General features: G+C 38.5%; 1 protein-coding gene across 1 annotated transcript in view; it reads right to left on the bottom strand.

The window, feature by feature from the left end:
• Positions 1-8534: 8534 nt before the first annotated feature.
• The window catches only part of MRPL39 (mitochondrial ribosomal protein L39), a 12342-nt gene continuing 240 nt past the window's right edge, over positions 8535-20636 (bottom strand). The window contains exons 2-10 of the mRNA XM_057371856.1: positions 18443-18649; positions 18076-18215; positions 17340-17439; positions 15987-16054; positions 14651-14763; positions 13006-13071; positions 11646-11799; positions 10569-10616; positions 8535-9898 (exon numbers count right to left, since the gene is read on the bottom strand). Of these exons, the coding sequence (XP_057227839.1) occupies positions 9806-9898; positions 10569-10616; positions 11646-11799; positions 13006-13071; positions 14651-14763; positions 15987-16054; positions 17340-17439; positions 18076-18215; positions 18443-18649 (989 nt within the window). The 3' untranslated portion in view covers positions 8535-9805. The remainder of the gene's footprint in view (positions 9899-10568; positions 10617-11645; positions 11800-13005; positions 13072-14650; positions 14764-15986; positions 16055-17339; positions 17440-18075; positions 18216-18442; positions 18650-20636) is intronic.

Raw genomic sequence — 20636 nt, 5'->3', positions numbered from 1 at the left:
GGGAATCAGACTTWTTAATTGAACAGCTTCTGTTCAGCTTCTGTTCTGTGGAGGCAGTATCAGTGAAAGCAGATACAAAGTCTGAAAATGAAAATAAAACACACACCTATCAGAGGTCACTGCTGTAGATGAAAGAACAGAGAAGGAGATTAGTGGATGGGACTTAAAGATCAGAGGTCAGCAGGTAAGATAGGAAGGATACAGGTTTYATTCTGACGTTAGGGGAAGCAAGACAGTGCTGGAAAAGGGAAGAGGAAATCACACCAGATCTTATGAGCTTTTTCTTCATTAATGTTGCAAGGGAAGTAACAGGGGGTTTTATTTCATTCTATTTAAACCTCAGTAAATGGTCACTGTTTCTGCTGATGGCAAGGCCACATTTTTAGAGCTGTCTGAGAAGACAGCAGAGAGCAATACATGTGTTTGTTAATGTAATGGAAACCTGACAGCTGTGCAAAAGGTTGTTACAAATGTTCACAAAGAGGAAACATGTCATTTCTCACCACTTCCTGATAAAGCATGGTTTGTATTTTTGCCTTTAGTGCAGTGTTGGAGATATTATGCAGCTTTTAAACCCAAAACTGAAATGCAAGTATAGCAGCATAGGCAAAACTATTCCATTACATAAATCCAAGATCCTRGGAGCAGAAAAGCCCCAGAGTAAATTCTCATCTGTGGTTATGGCCAYATGCTTTTGTGTGGAAAGGGTTGGCTCAGGAGTAAAGCTATAGAGACCCAATGCTGCCCAAAGTCTCTCACTTTTCTCACTGCTCAAGAGTATTGCTGCAAGTTGGCACAGACAAATACAGCACTCCTTCAGCTTCTTTGCAGAAACAGTTATAAGATTATTCAAGAGATCAGTTTCAAACCATCCCTTCTCCTTGTCTGAACACAGGAAGACTGAAGAGGAAAGTACTGTCGACCACAAATGGCTGCTGCAAACCACAATAAAAATACTTGCTTTTTTAGCRAAACCCATGAAGTACATTAAATAGTTAGAGTTTGGAAGCATGGTATAAAGAATAGCAACCTGGAATACATTTAAGAGAGTGCAAATTAACGAACATGCTCTACAAATATTCTGGGGGCAATAGACTTGGAGGTGATGGAAGCTTCTGGTATGAAAGCTCTGGTCCTACTGCCTAGAGTGATCCTTGTCCAAAGCTTAGTGAAGACAAATTTAGTGTTTCCACAGGAGGAACAGATGTTTTGCATTGAGCCCTTCACATTTAGGTATGCCCACTAGGTGACATCAAGTAAATAAGGATTAAGAAACTTGGAGACAAAAGCACAATAATTGAATTAGAGAATAATTTAGGTTGAAAAGAATCTCTCAAGATCATCAGATTCAAAGCCCTGCACAAAGAATAGAGCAAATTTAGATAAGGCAATATACTTTTATTGACAGAAATTATTTGTTTGCTTTCTTCACAAAACAAAAAACTCACAAAAATTAATACCTTAATTTGGATCTCTTATCCTCCTCCCCTGGCCTGTGTCCCTCACCCTACACACACATACCAAAACAGAAAACAACATTTTATCACAGGTTTAGAAACTATTCAGTTCATTGCCCATAAATGCAAATCTTACACCACAGTTCTCAGTGCGCGACTTTAGTAGGAGTTAACTCTGAACACTCACCAGAGGYTGAATCATCATTTTAAACGTGAGGTTTGGAAATTTCTAAACCACTTTTTTCTGCTTACCAAAATTTCATATTCACCTTGGAATTTTTGTTTGCCACTCATGTATTGCAGCCATGTACGAGGCTGGTTTCATTTAAAGTGGCACAGAGTGAAAGGTAATTTCCCTAAAAATCTCTAAATTAGATCACAGTCTTACTATGACATTTTAACTTCCTCTTAAAACATGTGTTAGTAACAGTAGGGAAGTTATAAAAGTMCATAAGTTTCCTTAAATTTACATACAAAAAAAGATTTCAAAACTACCTCTTATATGTAATGTCTCATTTCTCATATGGGCTTTTTTCTTGCTTTTTGGTTAAATGACAGAAAGGTGGTTGCTGTTTTTTTTTAAGTGGTTACTGGGAGACCAAACAGAAAACAAACAAGATTCAACTATTTATGAACTCTGCCCAGGTGCTGATACTTTATTTCAGAAGGATGGATAAAGAAAAATGTATTTCAAGACATACTTAGCAGAGAATTAACTGGGCATTACTTAGGCCTTTTTAAAACTGCTTGGAAAGACTGTCTCAACAATTCCATCTTTATTACTAATGTAAGTAACTRAAAATTGTAAAAATAAATCAGGTAATTTAATATGTAGTGATGTTTCTCTACCCTTTTATTGAGTATATTTCATCACGTGATTTCTTTGCAGATTTTTGAAATTGCTGATTTCTAAAACTGTACCTCCTTCTTTGTTTCCAGATGAGAACTCATAATAGACTCAAAGAAGTAAAAAAAGTGCTTAACTTTGGTCAAAAAAAATCAGCACATTAATTTAATGGTYAAAGCATCAGTTAATGGACTGGTAACATTATGAAGCAATTAGCAAACAATTCACACAGACAATTATATTCATTAATCTCATTCTAACCTACTGGAACGATGGTGTAGGAACCCTGCATATGGATCCTAGACCAGCAACTTAATCTGCCCAACAGGTTTTCACTCTGCTCATTTATACCAGAATCCAAAAGAATACTCGTTGCCTAATCATCAAACTTGCATACTGATAAACTATGATTGTGTTTTAGCTCTGTTTCTCACATCCTGTTAAAGAGTCAGATCTCTTGAGAGGCATTTTGTCTTAGTTAAATCAAATCATGTCATTTTTGCTTTTGTTTTTTTGGAGGGTTTAAAATATTTTGAGGAACTAGGCTTATATTAGAAGTCTTCATTAACTTGTATCTAAAGGGATACAAAATTAGGCAAGACCACGCTGCAGTCTGTGTTCTTCCTGCTCACAGCAAGAACAATGCATTCACTGCTTGATGTACTCTGGTTCTCTCATAAAAGTAACTAAAACAATTACAAGTTTGACTGGGTTTAAATGTACAGCAGATGGTTCCTGTGTATTTAACTACAATAATTCCCTCTCTGATATCTCTTCATTCTCTGCCATAGTTTTTTTAATATGAATTTCTGTCCTTTTTTTTGTCTTTTTTTTTAGGTATATCAAGGGGAAAACCCAATGCTTTGAGTTCTTTATGTCTCATACTCCAGTCTCTGGAGTTCTTCTGTAGGCTGTATGTTGTTAATGCTAATTGTGATAGGGGTTTTTACCTATGACTGACTCCTACATGTTAGCATTAACACTGTACCATGCCTCTTACCAGAATTAACACGGAACAAACTGTTGCTGTGGGAGGAGARCAGAAATCGTGAATCAGTCAGTGCCATGCTGGGAAAACCCTCTGCTCAATATGTACAAAGACAAGTTATTCTGCATACAGGMATACTTGCTAGAATGCTTGCTAGGTATGAATGCTTGCTAGAGTCTGAAAAGGCAGAGGGAAAAAAGCACCCTGTGTACTAGCAAGTCCTTACTAGGATGTCAAATTTGTAATATTTTGAGCACAACTTGGTTTTTACTTTGTGTTAACACTTTTTAGCTCTTTTGGCTTAACTTCCTACACAAATATTTCATTGCTTCTTGTTTTTTGAAAGAAAAATAATGAATTAAACTTTTGGCATATACAACTGTGAATTCTATTCATTTCTATAAAATTTTATTATATGTAAGAGAAAAACTGACAGAAAATATTTCATTGATATTCCATTGTCAGTTCTTTATGAGATTTGGGTCAAAGGGTCATTAGAAGAAAATGAAAATATCTTTAACTTACTTTCAGATTACTAGTACATTTCAAACTTTTAGAAATCTTAGAAAATTGAAGAGAAACAGGACAGTATTGTTACATTTATTTTGTGGAAGGTCAAATTAGTTCTTGAATAGTCACAGTCACAAAACCTGAATGAGAATGCCAGTCTTTAAAATGCTCTCTTATCCTCTATTCAAATCTACTTAAAAATACTTTAGCTACAAAACATTAATTTGATGGGACAAGAGGAGAAACTAAAAAACTCCAAGTACTCACCATTGATTAAGAAATAAGTTTAAGATTTGTGCTGTATCAATACGAACACCTCTTTGTGTTAGTGTTCAACCTGTGAATCCCCAGCACAAGGAACGATCACAGAGCACTCGAGACCACAGATACTTATAAATCAACGGTCTCATTAAGAAGTGTCCGATACAAAGTCTCACTGAATGTGGTTTTTACACTCAGACAGAACTGCTGCAGGCCATAAATGTTTTCTAAATCAGCCTGTAAGTTCAGTGGCTTCCCCAGGATGAATRCAGCTGGGGAAGCCTAACCACCAAAAAGGAAAAGCCACCTTCATCCCTTCCAAAGTCAGAGCTGTATCTCTGAGAGGGAATTCTTGAAGTGTTGCAGCATATTTTGATAAGGAAAAGCATATTCCCATTAACATTCCAGGGAAAATGGCTTTTAAAATGGGAAGAAAATTGTGGCAAAAGAGGGGAGAGCTGAGAGAAAATTTCATTTGAGTGAAACTGAAGCTGTTCAATTTCCCTGTCTATTTGAGGCAATGACCAGCAGTATCGGTTTGCTGAAGCAAAGATCAGCCTAGAGCCTCTATCCTCTATAGATGTATGCCAATAGAAGGTGTCTTAAGGAATAAAAAAGAGCTTTCTCTTCACCATCCTGATTCTCTAAGTCATGCCATAAAAATTAAATACTTGTTTCCTCTTCATTTTATTTTCTCTCTTTAAAATGTAAGTTGAGTAATTTGCAAACTTAAGAAATAGACAGCAATTATAAATATGGTCCAATATTAGACTAATTGTATGTATTCTTTCTGCATAGCTGATTCCCCAGAAAAGCAGACACAGGTTGTGGGTTATATTAGCAGATACTAATAGGTTTGCTTTTTACTCTGAAAAAATGTTAATGCTGTCCATGACTGGGGTTAAGTCTCATGAAAAACCACATCATGACARCATTACCATATTCAGATGTTTGGTGTTCTTCAAGAAATATCCACTGCCAACTCTTCCCATAGAAGCTCTCTACGCTGCCAAATTCCTGCATCTGAGTCTCATAAATACTAATAAAATAAATGTAGCAAGTTCACTGGCTTCAAAARTAACAAAATATCACACTGAGTGGCATAGTGCTAGATAAGTTACCCAAAAGCAGTAAGAGATTACTACTCTTTGCCAGAGGTTAAAGCAGAAATTCGTTATAGCTGCTGTCATGAAAGGACTTGATGTCTACTGATGATTGAGCRTTTTCATCATGTGCATGTGTTCAATTTCCCAGGGAAGAGCTTTATTGCCATGGTGAGAAAAAAACAACTCTTTCTTGGCATTGAATTCCTTCAGTTATGAAATGTCAGACTACATCCTAATTGTCTTTTCTATCTCTAAAATCCATKATTCCATGAAATACAAAATATTTCTTTGGAAACAAGTTTCTCAGTTGGTCATATTTGTCAGCTGGAACTGCTCAACCTTCCTACGGCCACCTCTTAATCAAGACACCACATAGCTTTAACCTTAATCAGTTTCCTTTTTTTGGATAAAACCAGTAAACAAAAGGGAAGAATCAAAAGTTCCAACTCTTTCAAACAAGATGCAGAAGGACAACCTGATTGTGAGAAGCCATGGATCTACCACTGAGATGTGCAACAAGGAAGAAGGCTTCAGTTCCTGRCTTTCCCCTTGTCATCATAAAATCCTGGAATGAGTTGGGTCCGAAGGGACCTTAAAGATCGTCTTGTTCCAATACCCCTGGCCATGGGAAAGAACACCTTYCACTAGACAAGGCTGCACCAAGCCCCATCCAATCTGACCTTGAACATTTCCAAAGCTGAGGAACTTAAAAGTTCTCCGAACAACATCTTCCAATGTTGCACCACTTGGCCCATAAAAAAATTCTGATTTATTCCTTATCAGAATATGGCAAGTATAGTCTTCTGCTCGTGTATGTTRGCCTAAGTGATCCTGCCCTCCCCTTTYTCCACTTTGCAGCATTGTGTCTTCYTAGATTCTTCCTTTATCTTATCTGGCTCTGCAGCTCTTTTGCTGAGTAAAAATTGCCTCTCTACATCCAGAAAGGAATTGAATAAAAAGAAACGGCCAAGAAGGGGGAATTGGCTACATTCTGCAGTGGTTTTGCCCATCTATCCACCCCCAATCCCTGCAGTTTTCCATAGTGTTCAGTATAGAAAACAACAGCATCTAATTTCTTGTCTTTTTTAACTGCTTGATGATTGTGTCTTCTAACTTCTTCCAATGGARAAGATTGTGCCAGGCACCAGGGTTGGAAGGACAGTGCATGAACATCCAGAATCCACACCCAGTCACAGCTTTGCCATACTCATTTTGGTATTTTATATAACTCCACAGCTTTCAGGTTTGGTATACAATGAGAGTTACAGGTGTGTGTCAGAGCACAGTCCCAAGCAGCCAGYYGGGCTGGTACCACCCTGCAGTTCASYTGACSTTCAGAAAACCTAGSCCAAAAGAGAAAGGAAGRATTACTTTAACTTAGCTGCTGCAACAGCCCTCACAGCAGMCATTTTCAGCATTTTACACACTAACCATCAATGGTAAAATAGAGAAATGGCCCTGAGTGCAGGGTGTATCTCCTTGTTGCTCTGTGGCTGTGTCTCAGTTTGRGACAACTTYTTCAGAGAAAAATGTTATGGAACRAACRTTTTCTCKRAAGTGAAATGTTTGGTAGTTTTTTCCCACCAATACCAGACAGATGTCTGGGTGAAAGTGAAGAAAAAAATCGTTTATTTAACAAAACAAGGTGCTCACAGGACACGGGGGAAAAAATGAATAACTGTTAGATATTTAAAACCCAGAAACTCACGCCGCTCCACCCCCACAGCCGCTGGGCACCTGGTGCAGAGGAAGGCAGCACAGCTCTTGTCCCAGGGAAGAGAAACATAAGAAAGTCCATGCAGCCGCTCGAGCAAACAATGGGAACCTGGTGAAACCTCTGGTATTAGTCCTCTTTTCACAGTAGATGAAGYAGGTGGGCTTGGTTTGCTTTCTCTCGCCGGCTTGGCTCCTCCAGAATCCGGGGCTGAGATGGAGCGGCCCCTCGGCTTCCCGCCAGTCCCGGACTGGTCAGCACCTGACGATGTGGTTCTGAGATCAAAGCCAGACAAACTGTTCCAAAATTCACAGGAACCGCTGAAGATGGCTACTGCAGTCCAGGGAAAACTTCTTGCCCAAGCGAACAACAAACCCCATGCTAGCTAAGAGGCAACAAATGAAACTGCCTTGCACGCGGCCAGCTGAGTTCCCCCAGCAGGCAGCAGCCCTGCTTGAACCGCCCGTCTGCCTTTCGGCTGCCCCTCTGCCCCTCCTGGGCCTCAACTGTCTGCCCTGCCTTTCGGCTGCCCCTCTGCCCCTCCTTCCGGACCTGGCTTAAAGCCACAGGTACATTTTGGGACATACAAGCCAACAAAACATAGGAATATAGCGTTATCATAAAATCAACCCAAKAYASGCTGCCATGGGCACTWAGCCTTTCTTCCATTTGTTCTCAYRCTCATCCAGGAAATGTTCAGGACTTTTCTACCAATGCCATCACTTAATACAGACAGGGAGTACTCCAAGTGCCTTATGAGCCATTCCCTGCAAAAAAACACAAATGTCTYCCTCTGCATATGTGGCTCTGAATCCTATTTTGGCAGAATAGATTTGAATCTACATTCCTAATGTGCTGTGGTGAGAAAGAAATGAACACTCGCCCAGTTCTCTTTACTGCTACTGTCCTCTGTGAGAATCCTGGTGCTTTTCAAAGGCATCCTCCAGCTACATCTCTCCCTAAGGAAGACTTGCCTTCTGGAGCCCATGAAAGTCAAGGTGTGAGACAGCGCCAAGGTTTGGCGCTGAGGTTTGAGGTTTGAGCTTACACCTTTTTATGCACAGACCTCCAAGGAAGGGTCTGCTAAAGACCTCAACACAACAGTATTTTCAGTATTGTAGTCCCGCACCTACAAAACTCCCTTCTGTGGGGTTTCACCTGTGGGGCCTTCCCTGCTCCTCCCGAGTTCTGTCAGTTCCCCATGCTCTGCTGTAAATTCCCCTCTTGCCAGTCCTACACCCACTTGCTGGTCACAGATCCAGCAAAGGTCAGAAAAGGGAAATTCCCTCTCCACACTTTTCAGTCCAGTTATATGCCTTTCAAAATACCCTTTGTACTGCACACTATAAAACCCGAGTTCCCTCCRCCACCAAAAAAACCCCAAAAACCAAACTGAAAAAAGCCAACCAACCAAAAAAACCCAAACCCCAAAAGAAAAACAAACAAACAAAAAAMCTCCCAYCCMCTCCCAACAAAAAAGAACATAGCAGAAAAGCTCTGACATTCCACCTAAGGTTAAAAAAGGTATATTCCTAAGCGATAGCAGCACTCTCACCTTCCTCTAAAGTAGTGGAATCCAGAAGGAATCCTGATCTGGATACCCAAAATAGAGAGTAGACATAAGGAGATTCTGTGGGTTATAATAGAACAAGCTTAAGATTCAAAACAAAAACACACGGATTGGATCCCAAAATTCAGATTGCAAAATTTCATCAGTCTTGTGTTAATCAGAGATGGCAAGTATTGCATTAAAAAAACAAACAAAAAACAAACAAGCAAAACTAAAAATAAAAACACAACCAAAACTCAGAAATTACAAACAGCAAATTTTTGCGCTTCTCAAGACAAGAACCAATGCTTGCTTTTTCAATAGCACCAGAATAACAGGTTCAAAGACAAAACATACTCCAGCAATTTAGATTTAATGAAAATATATAGAATAGGGTGTAAATGAATAAAGTGTAAATGTGAATATAGTGTAAATGTTTGTGTGTACTTTGAAGATAAACTTTGAATCAACAATCTTATCCAAAAAAATAAGCATCTGATACCATTATAAWAAGTCCTCTGCAACATTAATCAAGAGGGGAAAAAATACCAGTTTTTCAAGTGTCCTGAGAAGACCTGGGTTATACCTAAATGTATTTTACTGAACTACTCTCCCTGCTCTCAAAAAACTGTGTCAACTGATCAGAAATCAAGTGATGCAGTTAATGGTAAAAATAATAATTGGGGTAAAATACAGAGAAAATATTTGCACTTCAAAAACTAATAAAAATCTCCTCCAGTATAATGAGTACAGCTCTAATGAGTTAGGGATGAAAACACAAAACGTCAGAAAACATCATCGAATAAAAACCCCTTGTGAAATTTAATTGAAGTCACCATATTTAAATATCAAGGAAAGAAAATGCATAATAAATCTTATTACACTGGGGATGCAAGTAATGAACTACATTCTTGGTATTATTCTGGAAAAGGATCTTTAACTGCACTTGTGCAGCAGAAAGAAATCATTCAACTCCAAGAACTTTCTGGCTTTTCCTTTCTGCTATTTTTGCATTGGTAAAGCAATSTCATTTACACCTTTACATACCTTTAAGGGTATTTTTAAAGATATTATGTCTCAACTTGCAGAAGCAGTAGGTAACAACATATGGATGGACACACATGAATACTACTGTCGAGCTAAAGACAGGGAAAACTTGCAAGTTATTGCAGATAAAACTTTATCTTCCCTCTCCCCACCCCTTTTTTTCTTTAAGGAAATCTTTAAAGTGGACTGAAACATCTCATGTGTACCTGTGTCTATCTATGATTTAGGTCACAGACTTCAAAATAATTACCCAAGACATTTTGTATGAGGCACAAACAAGTCACGTAAAAATACAAATTTTATTTATGTACATTTAGAGGTTCAATTTAATTTAAATTGCTAACTGTTTTTCCTTCTTCAATTCCATCTTTTGCCTCAAGACATTCTGCTGCTTCTTTCACATATTCTTCTTCAGTGACCTGGAGAAAGATACCAATTTTGTTATATTTTAAAAAATTATTTCACTTTCCTTGATCCTGACAATCCTCCCCTCACACTGTCACTGTAAMAAGAAAGGACAACCTACAAAGACAATTATCTTCTCCAAAATTAAAACAACCTGAAGGGTWAGAATATCCAAACTAAGTTCAGGAAAGATACCATAGGGCAGACTTCAAACACATCCTTGATTAACAASTTTCAGAAGACATAAAGTACTTTTTTTCTGTCTCTTGCCAAACAAGTAATTTTTYAATCTGAAGGCTCTAAAAAAGCTGCTGTTTAATACTTACAAAGACTTCCTATGTTTAAACATATCTTGCTGGTAGTTATTCAGTTCTTTGTGGCTTATAATATTTTATAGTTCCATTTTATCTTAAATATTTTTTATTTGTACAAATCATACCAATCAAATAGTATATGGATTTTTTAGAAGTCACAATGCATTTTAAAAATAGATCTCAGAAACAGTGCTACCATGTCCTCTACCAAACAAGAAGTTAAGATTTCTTATTTCTGTTCACCTGTGAATATTACCATTCCTGAAGAKATGTTCTTGAGTATACTACCTACCTCTAATCATTCAAATTGTCCTCTATCAGAGCATACCTTTGTACTTTGGTAACCTGTACTTCACACTATGAGACTTACCAGCTTCTTTGATCTTTCCAGCAGTTTGTTCCACACAGTGTGGTGAGCCTGTGTGAAAYATCATTAAATTATGTTAGCAGTATAAAAAACAATTTTAGCAGGTAAAAAATAATCTTATCATAGAATAGATTCTGATAAATGTATACAACTGATGTCACAAAACCATAATAATACCCAGTTCAAATGCCACAGCTTACAATTTCAATGTCCAATTTGCCCATATTTCTTTGGGGGACTTGAATAATGTCTGCCCATCACATGCCCTATCCCTGGAAGWGTTCAAGGCCAGGTTGGATGGACCTCTAAGCAACTAGTGGAAGGTGCTCCTRCCCATGGAAGGAGAATTGGAACTASATGAATTTTAAGGCCCCTTCTAACCCAAACCATTCTATGGTTCRACAATTCATCCACTGTGTGGAATCCATGAGAGGTTAATTGGCAAAAATGGGAATTATGCTTAGGAAAGGAATGCAGAGATGAGCTGAGGAACCCTTGAAAASTTCCCCAACTAAAACAATAGCACATGTGCTAGACTACAAGGTCAAAATCATGTAAGTCAACAGGAATGGGAATAAAGACTTCTGCCTCCATCTTCAGTTGTGCAAAGCCTTTGTTTAAGACTCATGAGAGCTAGAATTTGTTGTTGTTTTTGTTATATTTTACTTTGGTGTCATTAARTTCTTTGAATGGCATATTTATCATGAGTATAAATACAAAGTTCTGTTCTGCTAAGCACTGTCCGCAGCCTTGATTTCAGAAGACTGGAATGAACAACTTAGGCAAGCAGAATGACATATCCATGCAGAAATTACACAACCGAAACAACATCTTCCATACTGAAAAATAACATCAAGGGCCCTTTGATGCAAACTTTTCTAGTTCTGAATGCACATCCACAACAGTTTCAGTAAAATGAACCCCAAATATCCAACACAGTCATCATCAGGGGCCCTCCCTTTCTACTGCTCTCAACTCTGAATTCTGTTTGGCTACCAGCACAGCACTTAACAAAGATGGGAACATAGGCAAAATGCTCTAACTTTAAGAAGGAAAACCTGTGCACAATGGATTACTCACCTTCAAATGGAYTGGCAAGGACACACCCTGGAACCTCCTTATCATTCCAGACTGGTCAGTCTGAATATTATGGGCTGCCGTTATYTCATATTGGAAACAGAAACTTGTCCTTGGAATATGAGGACCYTCACTAACATCTACAAAGTCACCAAACCTGTGGGGAGGAAAAAACCCCAGCCTATATGTCAAATATATTCTGAGAAAAGTAGAAGATTAGGTTGTATTTTTGATTAGCAAATTCCAGTCAACAGAAAGAAAATCCACACAAGTACCAAACCAATCTAAATGAATTCCCAGCTCAACAATTCTAAGTTTCTTAAACCAAAAGTACAGGTCACGCAATTTCCTTTAACGAACTTAGGAAATTTAAACCTCAAGTCTAGGAAAGGATCTTAAAGGTTTAAAAAATCTTTGATGCCATGTTGGCTCTGAAACTGGGCTAACTGTCATTCACCACAAAACAAGATTTGTCTCCAAGATGATCTATTTTCYCCAGTACTGTGTTTACAACTCACACAGTTATTTTCCTTTCAGTTCTTGAAAAAGTATGAATCAATTAAGAAAAGTGGGAGACAGCATAGTATAGCAAATAAATACTCAGAACAAACCTCTCCCAGAAACCAATAGGTAAGCCTAAGTTTTCCCCCTTATTGAGCAAACCAAGTGGGAGGAAGGAAAGAATAACACAATATTGTTCTAAAATTTCAAGAATCATCACTGCAAAGGCATCAGTTCCTTTAGATAGATGTCAATCACAAAAACAAATGAGGAACTCTTTATACGTCTAGAAAACTGAGTATCCTACAACAGCCTAAGCTAGAGAGAAATTCTTTTAATTGTGTGACATAACAAAACAAGCTTCCTGCCTCCAGACTAAGAACTCTATGTCTTACATTGTATCCCAGGAGGCTGTTCTAGTCTCATCTYCACCACTACAAAGCAGTACCTTGCCAGTTAGATAGATCTAGTGAACTTAAGAAGAAAAATCCATTATACAATGCTAGTCCTGTTTCCAAAGAAGTATTTGGCTTGTATTTTATTTAACCTGTCAAGCTCTACAGATTTATTTAGTTTTCATGCAAAAGCACTGAAAGCATTAAGACTTCTCTGACACATAACAAGAAACAAAAATGTAGTATCACAAAGTATCACAAAATAATGGTTGCATTAAAAAAAAAAAACAAAGCAAACAAACCACCCAAAGCAACTTAAGACAACTTAAGAGGCGGCAATGAATACAAGTGATCTTTAAATTTAAAGCCATCAAAAGTAACTTGCTCTTCTCACTTGCAGAGAATASTTGCAATATAGTCAAACATTTCAGTGCATCATTACAGAATGGGAGATCAGCTTTGCTCACCTATGTAACATTACAATTCCTTCCATATTCTGAGAAGCTTTTCTTTCTATCATCTCCATTTTGTATCTGGACAAGAAAAAAGAAATTATTTTAAGAAAACCTCACCTTTAGCACCTAGTTCTTCATACTACATACATCACTCAGAAATAAATTTCATTAATTTCAAAATCCTAAAAATCAAGACTGTGTTTATGTGAGTTTTGAGATTGGTTTAAATTCCTAATGACAACACATACTGACATGTTTCATAACAGACCTATTAGTTAACCTCAGCTCATGGAAAAACTGTGGAGATCATACTGAGTACTACTGAAAGGCCCTTTAAAAATAATGCAATCATCAGGCACAGTCAACATGGGATCCTGATACAGGATGTTTGGGAATGGTTCAATGCTGTGCTGGGGGGCAGTTCTGACTGCACACKAGGAAGCATTTCCTTAGGAGATGGTGCTCAAACACTGAACAGGCTTCTCAGAGAGGTGATTGGTGCCCCTAGCATGTCACTTATTAAGAGGCATCTGGGCAATGCCTTTAATAATTTGCTGTTACTTGTCAGCTCCACACTGGTCAGGCAGCTGAACCAGATGGCTGTTGTAGGTCCCTTCCTATTGGAACATCCATTCCTATATGGATTCCTATCCCTCCTATAACATGTGCACTATTATGTGCATATGTTATAGGACGGCYATGCTTCCTCAGTATTTTATTCAGAAAGATACAATGAACCTACTAAAACAAATAAGAGTTTTTGAACTCATATGTAAGACTAGAAGATACCATCAGACCGCCTAAATTGATTTTATGCAATGTGCAGCCCTCAACAGCTGGTCACCTGCAATGCAGTSAAGTGTTTTCTGTGCTCCAGATACACACACTATCTAAAGGTACCATCAAAAGTCAGCTYCCACCTGCTGTCAGTGCAGCCAACAATTGGAGACGATGATCCATGTCACATTAAAATCACCTTCAGCACAAAGCTAAAAACTTGCTATTTTGCAACTTAAGCTTCATCACAGTTTACTTTTGGTTCAGAAAACTATAATTTATCTTTTTCCACCTACATCTCTCCAACTGCTAAAAAGCTGTGGACCAGGGAATTTTTTCCCAAAACACTGTTAAGGTATTTCTTTCAGCGAAGAAAACAGTAGGTTTTGAACAAACCTTTTTTAATAACACAGACCAAAGTATTTTACCCAATTTCCCCTGGAGAGCTCAAAAACTGCATTTCATCAAATCTTCATTTGAAGATACCAGGACATGAAAAATGTAYATTTCTTTAAATATGGAAGCCTTTCAGCAAAGGCTAAGAGTCACTACCATGCCAAGGCTCACCACCACAGTTTCATTAAATAGTACTGGAATCATGAAGCTCACTAGTTAACAAAAAAAGTCTTTTTCAGTTTGTCACAAAACTACATCCAGTCAAGGTGCCTGGTATTGGTCTCTGGAGAGAAGAACAATAACTAAGTAAGTTATTGTGGCTAAGTTGGTGGAAAAAAGAATGGAGACAGGCTCACTCAGAGCAGTGGGAGAAGTACCTTCTTACTTTACCTGTCACATCTTATTTTAGGTTTATAAAACCAAACAGAGATTTAAATTMTTTTCTAATTGCCTTTTTGAAAGAAAGGCAAATTCAGATACTCACATGTTATGCTGAAACATTTCACGTGCTACTTTTGCTTCAACATGCAGAGTTTCAAAGGGCAGGTCTTGATGGATTAGCTTTTTGGCATCCCTTGTAAGAGAACGGAAATTGTCCTAAACAAGAGGACATAAAAATTGTAACCATTTTCACAACTGTAGTGAACAGATGAAGCATTGCAAACACTAAGTATTAGTCAAACCAACAAAGTTCATCTACTATAAACCCTAAATAMAGGAATTTTGCTGTAGGACTGTCTTACAATAGGACTGCACCAGAACATCCTGTTTTAATGGACAGATTCAATGCCCAGTCAAATCAGTAGGCATTTTTCCATTGGAAACAAAATATATTAACTAGAGTAAAACAGTCCTGGTAGTCCCTACATGGTACTACACACAGTCTTGCTTCTGTTAAATACTCATCTATATATCTTGTTTCCCAGAGTGGTGCCTTCACTTACAAATAAGTTCTATTGTGATAGATCAAAGAGAAAAAAAAGGTACTAAATATTTAATAAACAAGAATTGGTCACCTTGGACAAGAATCTGAAGTTCTGCATAACTCAAATTTACTAGTAAATAAGAAATCGTTATGAGAAGAAATGACATTTAAAATGCCATGYAGAAAATATTTCTAACTAAATTACTTCAGCTACAAGATCATATTGAAGAAAAATCCTGCATTATACCAATATTGCTTTGCTAGCCATAAACCCCTCTGCTGATTTTTGGGCACTAGAACAAGARTGGGCACCAGAAAGGTAAAACAGTGGTGATTACAAATGATTCTAAGATTTAGAGTGTTCAGATTATTAGATTTACTACAGAGCATGAAATGCAAGCAAGCTATTAAGGAGAGCTGCAGCTGAATTTGTTCACACTTTTTATTCAACCACAAACTGATTCTGCTGTAACCCACCAGAAAATACACGTCTTACACACACTTTCATTTTCAGAGGCTCTACTCACACAAAGATTGTGGCTGCATCTACATTATCAAGCAAGAGCAGCTGAGGAGCAGCAGAGCTCTAGTCCCAACARCCCCATCAACTGTTTCTGAAATTGTAGTTCAGACTAGAATTTTCTCTAGCCCCACAGACCTAAAGCCTGTATGCACGTGGAAGACAGYTCAGGGTTTAGTGTCATCTGAAAGGAACTCTGAGAGCACCCTGCCATAGAATCAGTGTGTGATAAATGCAGAGATCAGCTCCCAAAGAGCACTCCTGATGTGCACTAACGAAAATGGAAATAAAGCTCTATCCATTCTCCCCCATCAAAAAAGAACAACTGGACAAGGACACAAGCTATACAACTTTTGGGGCAAGGAAAGTGCTTACATTTGTTGGTTTCCAGTCATTCAGTTTATTGTCCAAAACTACATCGTAACAGAAAGCTCCAGAGATCACTGMAATTCCAATCCAAAGAGAAAAATATTCATGTTTGTAACAAAGTATGTATCACAGTCATATTATATTCTTACAGCAAAATGAATAAAAACAAAACCAGAATTATCTCTAGAAATTCAACATAAAACAGAAGTTTTCAGCTCTGATTAAACAGTAAAATGGCAGCTTGAACTTGTGTCACTTTAATTACATTTCGCTGAATGAGAAAGTAATTTGAAATGAGTTTTAATGCAGTGTTAGTATAACAGAACCCTGGTAAAGAGGGGAAAAATACACTGCTTCACAAAACTGCATCTAACACTGCAGAAAAAAAAATAAAACCACTCACTTTAAAAATAYTTCACAGTTCTTTCACTGTATGCCTCATACAATAAATATAACTATTACATTAYAAAGAGCAATTTATTGCATAGAAGTATCAGACAGTATTAGAGCTGAAGTAAAATGTTTATCCATGACATAAGCATGGCAAAAATTTCTAGCAAAGGCAACTCAAATTTCTCTGATAGTTGTTAGAACACTTYTTTGTGTATATTCAGCTAAGGTTATTTAGAAATCAAATCTATGAACCCAAAAAGTTCATACTATTTCTATACATACAATATAATGATATAGCTAAGTATACCCAAGAWTATTCCAAATTCTGGTACAACTGAAATATTTACCTGTACTTACCAATCACAACAAATGCTGAAACTGCTAGAAAGAGAAGCAATTACAGCACTCCACATGATCAGCAACCAACCTTTGCATATATTAAATGCAGAATTATGCATTTAATGAAGCAACTTCCTCTCTTATGCATTTTCTCATTTTTCTGAATCTTAAATCAGGTCACAGATGGGCAAAAGTTCTTATTTGTTAGTACCTCAATCATATTTTAATTTGGTATAAACATTGTCATTTTTAGTAACTCAAGTGCTGAACAAGGTTATGTAGTTTTTAGAGCAAATTCCACAGAAACACATCACATCACATCACATCTAGAAACCTTGCTCATGTCACTTCACAATACAGAGGTTTAATTACTAATTTCAGCCATGAAATCCTAAGTGGTCTGAAACCCAGTGGCCACACAGACCAATTTTCTGAACATTGATAACAAAATTGTTTTTAGTGTGATTGYTATAAATTAAAGCCAACCACTACAGCATCTAATACACATATCAATGATAAGTACCATCAATCATTGGTAAAGGAGCCTCTGATTTTTTTCTAAGTTTAGTTATTAAACACTCCCTTAAGAATCAGCAAAAGACAATCAATATAAAACACTTCTATCACCTGGCACTGCTGGAGCTTTAACTAGGTTGACTGAGTATTCATCCTTGAACGCTCGTTTTAGYACACATGCCATGATCATGGCACAGGAACGCCAATAYGCCTGCAAAGAGAATTYCARAACATGGATTTATTGCCTAAARGCTAATTATTCCAAAAAMAAMCCCCAAAATTTAACCAGATGATGCACAAACCTAACTGCCAATCCAAGCATTCCATCCCTGGAAGTGTTCAAGGCCAGGWTGAACAAGGGCTATGAGCAACCTGGTCGAGTGGAAGGCATCCCTGCCCATGGTGGAGGGTGGAACTGGATGAGCTTTTAATGTCCCTTTCAACCYAAGCTTTTCCATGATTCTATGATTACTTTTCTTAGATTTAAACWTCTATTCAGAGATGATTCTCCAAACAGAAGCAAATTTTAAAAAATCAAGACTGCACTTAGAATGCAAGTCAGATATAACCCTGGACATATTTAAATCTCAAATCATAGAACAATACAACAACTGAAAGAAATGCCAACACATCACCTAGCCCACATGCTGGCTAATGATAGCCACAATGCACCATTAAAAACACATTAAAAATATCTGAAAGTTAATGACAACAGAGTTTAAGAAAGCAGACAGGAATGGAACTGAAAGGTGCACACAGAATCAAGTGGTCATAATCAGGGACACCTGCAATGAGACAAGGTACAGAGAACCATGACCACTTACAATGGAATAAGATACTGACTTACCTTGTTTACTTCCTCTGGATCTTCATCTTTGAAGGTAAGAAACTGAATTTCACATGATTTGGTCAAGGGTCTGTACATGTCCCAGATTTCACCATCCACAAGAGCCAAAACAGATTTCTTACAATGCCATTCACTTAAATCTAAAGAAAGTAAAAAAACCCCTGAAGTATTATAGTTACTAACTACATTTCTCAGGCTAAGCAGCTCAGACTACTGCATTTCTAACAACAAACTGCAAATTTCACATTTGTAAATGACTTGGAAGGATGAACTGTTAAAAAAGCCTCCAAAAATTAACTCAGTTCCTACTTCAATGGGCAGCACAACATTCACCACGAGGGGCTAGGTCAGCAGTACATCCACTTACGCATCGCACAGTTGTATGGTGTGGACAGAGCCTTRTTCATGACAAACACACTGCCAGGGTTCGACTTCCCAGTGTATTTCACTTCAATTTTCTCAATCCGTGGGTGAAGAGACAACTGTCTCTCTTTCTCTTTGGTGAAGAGCTCATTACGCATCCGAATCACCTCATCAGGTGTCAGCCGAGAGACAGCTGGTGTGGAGATGTACCCTGGTGACAGGAGAGAAACAGAGTAAGGAATAATCCTGGAGTAAGCAATAATCTTAGAGTAAGCAATTTTGGAGTGGGTCCAGCAGAGCATCTCTCTTCTGAGGAGAGGCTGACAGAGCTGAACCTGTTTAGCCATGAGAAGAGATGACTGAGAGGGAACCTCATCTATGTCTGTCAGTGTCCGCAGGGAGGGATCAGAGCATGACCACCAGATGCTCTGCCCAGGGGTGCCCAGCACAGCAGCAGGCAGAAACAGATGCTCAGGAAGTTCCACCTGAACATGAGGAAGAACTTTACTGTGCAGTGACCGAGCACTGGAACAGGTTGCCCAAAGAGGGTGTGGAGTCTCCCTTGCTGGAAATGTTCCAGAACCATCTGGATGCAATCCTATGCCATGTGCTCTGGTATGATCCTGCTTGAGCAGAGAGGTTGGACCAGATGACCCACTGTGGTCTCTTCTAACCTCAACCATTCTGTGACCCATTCAGAGCTTTCAAAKCCTCTTTATAAGGTGTTGATTTCTACAATACTGCAAGTCATCCACCCATCTGTTGATACCTATGGTTTAAGWCAAAGTTACAAGAAGYTTATGAGGCCTATTGATTGCAAACTTTATATAACTTTTTTTGCATGTTATCAACATATAATGTAATAGCTTTTTACATATTGTCAATATACAATGTAATAGCTTTCAATATATTATCAATAATAGCCTTTTCATATACTGTTAWWARKTTTTWWWWWARGKMMYWRSMAMMWWMMRKKKWMCMRSYKGRWKKWAWYCMRKKSCYKRAMMAAMYWRAARSMWWAAWYMAAAARRKTYYKKWRRARKWRRMMRGKWRRWKSYWWWRKWARGRAMMRKWRRARRSMMYWAWKRRRAMCYKGSMAAWKSMMMAARMRRKYMRSYKRAAAAWKRAAMWWKRARRMCYKGRRGRMYWRRAAAAAAAMCATGAACATYASAACTGTGCATGCCCTGAAGACAAAGRTGRAAAGTYCACAAYGATGAAGATGATGGTATCTCATTAGTGGGASAMYCCCATGACCACTGAATTGAGGATGACACATGWGTACTTGCAGAACTGTGATATCAWGTATTTCCGTACCCATATATGGTGRKGGGYGTAATGAKGATGGTAATGTTACATCATGCTTRCTGTATAAATACCTGCCAATTTTAAGCAAAGGCAGGAGGAGAGATCCCRCTCACCTCCAGYGCTACAATAAACAAATACCTGCTCTATAGACACCAGTCTATGGGGTTTTATTTCTAGCCTTTTTTGGGCATCRCTGTCTCAATATGTACAAGGTGACCACTTCTGCAGCTCCMGCAAGTGACTGCGCTGGGCCCYTGCAGTGCCTRCWRGAAGTCACAAGAGGATACTCKSAGGCAACAAAAGGGGTCAARAGGATGATGAGGGGTCTGGAGCATCTCTCTCAWGAGGAGASACCAYGGAGCTGGACCTGTTTAATCTGGAGAACAGAGGACTCAGTGGGGATCTTMTCAATGCATATAAATATCTCAAAAGGGGGTGCCAAGAGGTTGCTGCCAGACTCCTTTCAGTGGTGACCAGTGACAGAATGAGAAGGAATGGCCGTAAACTGAAAATCAATAAATTTCACTTCAACATGAGACAGGACTTTTTTCCGTGGAGGGGGGCAGAGGACTGCAATAGGCTCCCCTGGAAGGGTTTGGAGTCTCTCTCTGGAAACATTCCAAATCCACCTGGACACGTTCCTGCGTCACCTGCTCCAGGTGACCCTGCCTTGGCAGGGGGTTTCGACTGGATAAYCTCCAMAGRTCCCWTCCAAMGCCAACTATTCTGTGATTCTATGRAAAGGTTAATGCCGCTCCCCGGCTGCTAAGGCGCTTCCCTCARGCCAGCTCCCCTGCGGCCTAATAAGGGCACTTCAGTCCCTGAAGACACCACCGCTGCCCGAGCCTTAGCCCGAGCCCGGCCCGGCCCCACACTCCCGGCTCCCTCCCGCA

This window comes from Malurus melanocephalus, unplaced genomic scaffold (assembly GCF_030028575.1).
Source record: "Malurus melanocephalus ecotype Western Australia unplaced genomic scaffold, MMel_1.1 scaffold_159, whole genome shotgun sequence".
In the NCBI taxonomy this organism is placed as follows: Eukaryota; Metazoa; Chordata; class Aves; order Passeriformes; family Maluridae; genus Malurus; species Malurus melanocephalus.
The sequence above is the reverse complement of the archived record's forward strand: the minus strand, read 5'-3'. Positions and strand labels throughout refer to the sequence as shown.